At 32.1% G+C, this 7,990-nt stretch overlaps 3 protein-coding genes across 3 annotated transcripts; all 3 read right to left on the bottom strand.

The window, feature by feature from the left end:
- LOC104718671 (putative F-box protein At4g11580) lies at window positions 61-1,930 on the bottom strand. Its single transcript, XM_010436463.2, has 4 exons — window positions 1,669-1,930; window positions 1,361-1,564; window positions 766-1,242; window positions 61-680 (listed from the first exon to the last, which is right to left on the bottom strand). Exons 2-4 carry the CDS (start codon window positions 1,477-1,479, stop codon window positions 155-157), a joined length of 1,122 nt encoding a protein of 373 aa, XP_010434765.1. The 5' UTR covers window positions 1,480-1,564; window positions 1,669-1,930; the 3' UTR covers window positions 61-154.
- LOC104718663 (putative F-box protein At4g11580) lies at window positions 2,276-3,538 on the bottom strand. The gene is made up of 3 exons (XM_019232658.1): window positions 3,442-3,538; window positions 2,949-3,338; window positions 2,276-2,857 (listed from the first exon to the last, which is right to left on the bottom strand). Exons 1-3 carry the CDS (start codon window positions 3,510-3,512, stop codon window positions 2,317-2,319), a joined length of 1,002 nt encoding a protein of 333 aa, XP_019088203.1. The 5' UTR covers window positions 3,513-3,538; the 3' UTR covers window positions 2,276-2,316.
- LOC109126428 (putative F-box protein At4g11580) lies at window positions 4,505-5,569 on the bottom strand. Its single transcript, XM_019229961.1, has 4 exons — window positions 5,453-5,569; window positions 5,133-5,155; window positions 4,994-5,048; window positions 4,505-4,903 (listed from the first exon to the last, which is right to left on the bottom strand). Exons 1-4 carry the CDS (start codon window positions 5,567-5,569, stop codon window positions 4,505-4,507), a joined length of 594 nt encoding a protein of 197 aa, XP_019085506.1.

Here is a 7,990-nt window from a genome sequence, read left to right as displayed (position 1 = left end):
TCATTTGATTTGAACATTTTAGCTGGCTGACTCAGAGGAGGAACTATGCAACAAACAAGATTCAGTCACAATCTATACTTGTGAGACAACATTCATCATATATGTTAAAAGTCTGATCATTTGTTCCAAAACGTCTACCAAGGTTTTCCATATATCAGAATTCAAATTCCTTTATCTCATCATTATGCCAATCCTCAGAGAGATACGACCAGGAGTAGCAGGGTTTGCAAATCTTGCAATCTGGTGTACATTTGATGAATTCTTCAAGCTTCTGAATGGGGGCTTGTACAAAATAGTCATCAGGCACCGTGTCAGGATCCAAAGCCAAGTATACGCAATGTGAGAGATTAAGAACTGTGAGGTTTTGGAGGCCTGTGATTAGCGATATAACTCCATCAATTGTGACGTAAGAGCATCGTAAACTCAACCTCTTGAGGTTTTGAAGGTACCGCACGATTTGCTCAACACTCTTGTCTTGCAAAAAACCCAAATATTTGAAGTTTGTAAGGTTACTGCAGTTTTCTCCCACGATTTGAAAGTCGAATGTCCCAGTACAAAGCTGATAATCTTGAGCAATGATTAGTGTTTTAAGATTCTTCCATTGACTGAACACAAACTGAAATGACTCCTTGGTTTTATAGCACCAGACCGGTAAAACAAGTTTCTCTATGTTTGGCATCCTAAAGAAAACAAAACAAAAAAAAATGAGATCCTCCTTTAACATGACTTCAGCTATGATTGATTTACATAAAAGATGAGACTTACCTCTCGGCAGCAAACATGAGATCCTCCGTTTTTACATAGGAACTGAAGTGAAAGAACAAATTCTTCGGGGCCATGCGGCTCAACTTGGTGATCTCAACCAGTAATTCCATGAGGGTTAAGTGTACGACACTATAGTCAAAAAAGAATTTGCTAATCTTAATAAAAATACTCTTAAAGCTTAGGCCTTTTGCTACTTCTTCTTCATCAACCCGGTGCTCAAAGAAGATGATTGGTCGGACTCGATCCTCAAACACCATAAAATAGGAGAAGTCCACTTGTTTGAGCTTAGTGAGGTCGACAGTGTTCCACAGAGTTTTGTTGTGAGAGGCAAGGAACCAAGAAGTACATACACGTGAAACTCCCAAGGTAAGGTCCATCAATTCGAGCTTATCGAATACAACAGCAAGTACGTCCCTGTGCAAAGTTTCCCACTTTGGAACTTCTTTTGACCTGTCTACCTTCTCCTTCACTTCACAACTACAAACAGAGTAATAAAAGGTTAAACACATTTTTACATAGTTGAATTCTTGAACTCACATAAAAGATAGAACACAGTAGAAACAAAATAAGAATAAGTCAACAACCCTAAACAAACCTTGGAAACTGTTGAACAACATAATTCCTAAGAAGAAGAGTTGTCGAATTTGTCGTAAACAGAGAATTTTCAAGAAGAACCTTGAGACCGTCTGACCTAATCTCCATCGTAACTAACATTAAAAACTAAACTCTGAAATGTAAACTCTCAAACCACTTTACAAAACAGATTAATATCACTCTTGAGCAATCTGTCGAACACCTTCTATGCAAGACAAAAAAAAAGAAGAACACAAAGGTTAGATTTTTTGTTACGTTTCTATGGCTGAGTATGTTTCAAAATCTCAACTTTGTAACAGCTCAACTCACCCAATTTCATAATCAATCCAACAAGAAATCAAAAGAAGTAAATACAAGAGATTTTTTATTTTTGTTTTCCTTCAATCCGTCGATGTGAAGAGGTCTAACCCAATTCAAGAAACTACAAACCCAATTCAGATCAGTAAGAAAGATCAATGATTCACTTAAGCTCAACAACGAGAATCACAGCTTAAGCATGAAGAAGAAGGAGAAGAGAAAAGAGAAAAACCCAAGAAGAGAGTCTTTGAATTGTTTCGAAGCCTTCTCGAAACCTCTGGTTCACATAGAGAGTCTCTTACTTTTTCTCCAAACAAGTCGATATTGTCAATATGATAATTTAGGAAATTTTCCTAAAACTGGTTAATGTATAATTTACATTTCTTTATTTTAGCTTAGGAAACTTACATTTTTGTATATTCATAATCTCCTTATTTTAGAGACTAACGTCCCTATTTCATGAACATGAACATGATTTATCAAATGAAACATAGTAACAACACACATCTTGTAATGACAGTGTTTTATATACTGTATACTGTATATAGTATAATTAATAAGAGCCTGCTACATTACATATTAGATCATAATCTTGATTGTGAAATAGAATACGGTAATTTTTTGGTTTTGGGAAAACATGAGCTAAGGCTTTTCAAAATCTCAGAAACCAAGTTCTTTGATCTCATCATTACGCCAATGCTTCTCGTAATAAGCATTTGAACCTAATATGCGAGACCGATCTTCGCATAACCTACAGCCGACTTCCGAACACATGATTAATGTGTCAATCTTCGGAGTGGCGGTTTTTATGAAACTCTCCTCAAATAACGAATCCTTCAATGAGGTTTTGAACATACAATGCGAGAGGTTGAGGATCGTTAGGTTTTGAAGGTATGTGATGAGTAAGGAAACTTCTTGAGTAGAGTCGATGACACAACATCTCATACTCACTCTCTTGAGCTTTGGGAGGTAACACACAATTCCCTCAGCTATATATGGGTCGACGTGACCCGACAGTTTTAGGTTGGTGAGGTTTGTACAGTTTTCTCCGATGAATCGAAACTCGACTATCCCCTTGCTGTAGAAGTGTGTAGAGATGATTAATGTGTGAAGGTTCTTCCATTGACTGAATGCAAATTTATATGAACTCTCACGTAAATTGCACCACTGAGGTAAGACAAGTTTTCTGATGTTTGGCATCCTGAAAAATCAAGAATTATGAGAAAGAGAGAGGAGGCAGATCCCTTTTCGGTTTCTTGGTATTCAAAATTCAAGGAGTATATGAGATTTACCTCTCAGAAGCAATGATGGGATCCTCATCTTCTACAAAGGAATAGAAGTTGAAGAACAAATTTGTCGGAACTGTACCACTGAATTTGGTAACTCTAATCAAAATTTTCCTCATATTGTGTAGACCTTCTTCTTCTACGTTTACATATTGGGATTTGAGCCGCAAGTTTTTTACTCGAGGATGCTTGAACTCGACGAGTTTGGGATTGGCGAGGTTGATTGTTTTCGATAGAGATTTTTGGTGAGCGGCAAGGAACCAAGTGACACAGACGCGTGATGCTCCGACGGTAATATCCACTACATTGAGCTTCTCGAAAATCTTGGCTAAAATATCGCTATCCATATTCTCCCAGCTTGGAACTTTTCTTGATCTCATGAACATCACACCATAGCTACAAAAGTGAGAAAGAAAATAATACATTTATTTAGATAGACTATGAATTAGTATATTCTTAAATTTTTAAAATTACATAAATAGAGGAAGAATAAAAAAACATTGAACTAAGGACAGATTTTATAGAGAGTGTCCATCTTTGGATTCTTCTTGCACCATCTAATCTCTCCATATCCTCTATAAGAAAATGAAAAAAAAAAAAACTATTAGATGTTTTGAAGGACTAAAGAAAAAGAAGAAGAAAACAATGAATTTATATGAAGAAACCTTTATGGACAATACGTAACACAATAAGTAGGTTTGAATATGTGTACCAAAGGTTCAATAATAAGTCGCATAACATATCATATGAATGCCCATAAATTTATAATTACATAAACCTAATTCTTTGTCGTCGTCCTTTGACAAAGTGATGATTTTTTGTTTGCAGATTTTCCAAAAAGTCAAAACTGGAAAAAAAAGTTTGATAGTACACATGTTCCCTCATCCACTAGTTTAAACGTTTGAAGTTAAAGCTCTCAACTATTTTACACAAATCATATATGGTGTAAGAGCATTGCATTGATACCTAGACATAAAAAACCTTTAGCCATAGTATTTCGTCTACTCTCTTCACAAAGCTTTTTCCACCTACCTCTTTAATTCCAAATTATGCTCTTTGAAAACGTTAAGACAAACTAATCTATATCTCCGTCTTTGGTGCAATTTCGCTTTTACTTTAGGACAAACGCAATGAAGCTAGCACCAACTGAAAGAATTGACCAAGGGATATCAAAAGCAACTAATAATTACATTTAAGGCCTTACAATGAAAAAGATCATCGAACGTGAAAATCAAGTTGATTTTGTTCCTGAAGGCTTGCCTAAAGAGTACACGTATGTCGTCAATCAAATTGAAGGCCGTGACACTCATCCGAGATTATGTCAATTGCTAAACTTTGCCTAATTTCCAATGATAAACGTCACATTCATTTGAAAATCATAGAGGTTAACAAAAAGAAAAGGTGGGAAAAACAGAGAGGAAAACAAAATTTGACTTAAAATAAAAAAGAGACTGAATGAATGAAGCATATCATATATCAAATGAAACAATATTTAAGATAGATGTTGTGAAAACAGAATCCAATAACTTATCAAAACACATTAACAAAACTTTTCGAACTTTTCAAAATTCAAGTTCCTTTATCTCATCATTTCGCCAATACTTCTCGAAATAAGTATTCCACCCAAACAGTCTAGGTCGCTCTTTTTGGCAAACTCTGCAATTATTTCTGGAGCACATGATAAGTTTTTCAAGCTTCTGATGAGTGGCAGCTTGTACAATATGATTTCTCGTGATATAACTATTGGACAAGTATCGGCAATGTGTCAGGTTAAGGATCGTGAGGTTTCCCAGACCTCTGATTAGCGAGATAACATCTTCAACATAGACCTCAGAGCATTGTAAACTCAACCTCTTCAGGCTCTGGAGGTAACGCACGATTTGCACAGTATCGTAATTTTCCAAATAACCCATAAGTTTCAAGTTGTTGAGGTTACTGCAGTTCCTTCCCAGGACTCGAATCTGGAATGAACACCAGATAAATTCATTATGAGCCATGATCAGTGTGTTAAGATTCTTCCACTGACTAAACGCAAACCTAAATGACTCCACCTCATTATACAGTGACAATGAAACTGGTAAAGCAAGTTTCTCTATGTTTGGCATCCTGGAAAACAAAAAAAAAAAAACACATATGAGCTATATATACATATATTTGCTTTAATTATTTAGTTATAAAGATGAGATTTACCTCTCAGCAACAAACATGAGATCCTGCTTTTGTAAATAGGAATTAAAGTTAAAGAACAAATTCCGCGGGGACGTGCGGCTCAACTTAGTGATCTCAATCAATAGATCCCTGAGTTTTATACCTTCTACTTTATAAAAGTTAAAAAAGAACTTGTCGATCTTAATTATGAAATTACTAAAGCTTAGGGCTTCTTCTACTTCATCGTCAACCCGGTATTTATAGAAGACGTTTTTTCCCTTGTGTTTTAGCTTGGTGAGGTCGATGGTATTCCACAGAGTTCTGTCGTTGTTGTGGGAGACAAGGAACCAATAGATGCATACACGCGAAGCTCCCATGGTAATGTCCATTATGTCGAGCTTATCGAAGACAATGGCAAGTATGTTTCTATCCAGAGTTGACCATTCTGAATCTTCTCTTGAGCTGTTTGCCTTCTCCATCACGTTGCAACTACATACGTACATAAAACAGCAGCTTTAAAACATTTTAGATAAAAATACCTTCAATTCTTAAATCCACGTAAAAGCTTGAACAAGCGAAATAGAGAATAACATCTATAAATAATAAAAAGCATTATTTATGAAGAAAGCCTTACATTTGCATAAATTTAATAAAAAAATAAAAAACTTAGTCCTAATATTTCATAGACATTCCAAATTTCCAAGTTCAGAAGCATAGGTTATAGAGTACGTTCTAGTTTCTTTGACGGGAAAATATATATACAGACATTCCAAATATATATATATTTTCACTTTGTTATTTCTTATTTCTTTTAGTCAATGTAGAAAATTTCCAAGTTTGACTTTCCATCTATCGACACGCTAAATTTCAATAATTCCATTTTACTTCAAGGGTTGATTTGATTAATGCTTCTACATAATAAGAGTTGGGGTCCGACACTCAGATAATATGATTTATTAATTAATTTGTAAATTAAGGAGACAAGTTTACTTCAAGGGTTGATTTGATTAATCTATATATAGATGTACATTTCGGATTCTACCCTTTAAGTTTTACTTATTTAAGTTTTTATTTACAACATTAACTCCTAAAAAATTCCATAAATAATATTGCAGAGAAAATCAAATACTAAACTTTCTTAAATCGATCAACATTTTTTACATTTATTGCCATAAAATCTTAACAATATCTATACATTCCAATTTTTCCAAAAACAGCTCTACCCATTAAAGTTTTAATCCCATAAAATCACAAAAACTATTTTTAGAGATTTTGTTTGTATAGACTTTATATAGAAATTTTTGCTTTACATATTTTGATTGTAAAATGTATATTTAGTCATCTACATTACTTGATTTGAGGTACTTCGGAGTTGATTCCTCAGATTTCTCACATTATAATAAATAAATCTAAGTAATTATCCCGTGGTGTTTCTATAAATTGAAGTACATTTGGTGTCCTTTAAGTTATACTTATTTACAAAGTTAATCATTAAAAAATTGCACATACAAACAGAATCAATTAGATTCCTAAAATGTTTCTACAAATTTGGTTTATAATTTCCTAAAACAATTTATATATTAAGAAATTTATTACACTTAATAACATATGCCAAAAATATCTATACAATATTTTCTTCTTTTAAAAACTCTAATTGTATTCAGTAATAACTATATTGTTTCATATGAACAATTAAAACTTTAATGGTTATTAATATGCTGATAAAAAATGCAAAAATAATTATTTCACGCGTTAAATCTAATAAATTGGAGTATTTATAATATAAATTAATATGCGGTATACTGCATAATAACTTTTATGGATATAATTATTTCACGGGTTAAATCTAAACAACTTTAAACTTATGGATTAAATTTAAAAACACTAAAATTTTAAAAATATAATAATGTAAAAATAATTCTTTCACGGGTTAAATCTAAAAAAGCAGTAAAAATTTCTATTTTTATAACCATAAGAAATTTGATACGCTACAAATGTAACATTAGTATAAATAAAACTAAATAATTGTCACGTGTCTGCGGTATATAATTGATCAAATTTTATAATTAACAATTAAAGTACAATTATACAATCTTGAACACTAAACAAAAGAAACAAAATTAAAATTTAATTTTTTTATTGTAAAAATATTGTCCCGTGGTGTACCGCGGTTTAAAATCTATATTAAAATTTTTGAAGTACAATTTGGTTTATGCCCTTTAAGTTTTACTTATTTAACTTGTTTTTTACAATATTAACCCTTAAAATAATTCCATAAATAACATTGCAGAGAAACTCAAATACTAAACTTTCTTAAATTGACCAACATTTGTTACATTTATTGCCATAAAATCTTAACAACATCTATACATTCCGATTTTTCCAAAAATAACTCTACCCATTAAAGTTTTAACCTATTAAATCTCCAAAACTATTTTTATGGATGCTAGAATCTCTCAAATTTAAATGAAATACAACAAATTTTCCATCACAAAAGTTTACAATCTCCATAATTATATTAATATTAATAAATTTTCTAAATCGAAAATCCAATTATAAATTGTCACATTAAATATGTTGAAAACCCCCATATAATTTGGTTTATTTTTTATTTTTTGAGGAATTACCAAAAAATTAAAATTCTATTAATTATCATAAACTATATATATTGACATGGAAAAATTATAAACTATAAAAATATGCCAATTTGGGAAAAAAAATTAACATAACTAAACTTGATAAAAAAACTTATTTTGATTATTTTCTTTTTACGCAAAAACTTATTTTGATTTTGGTAAGACGGGTTGGCATTAATCCCATATAGGGAGTTAAGTGGAATTGTTTTTTTTTTTCTTAAAGACTTTTAGATGTGTACCAGGAGATAAATATATTACTAGACT

The sequence above is a fragment of the Camelina sativa genome, chromosome 2 (genome assembly GCF_000633955.1).
Source record: "Camelina sativa cultivar DH55 chromosome 2, Cs, whole genome shotgun sequence".
NCBI lineage: Eukaryota > Viridiplantae > Streptophyta > Magnoliopsida > Brassicales > Brassicaceae > Camelina > Camelina sativa.
The sequence above is the reverse complement of the archived record's forward strand: the minus strand, read 5'-3'. Positions and strand labels throughout refer to the sequence as shown.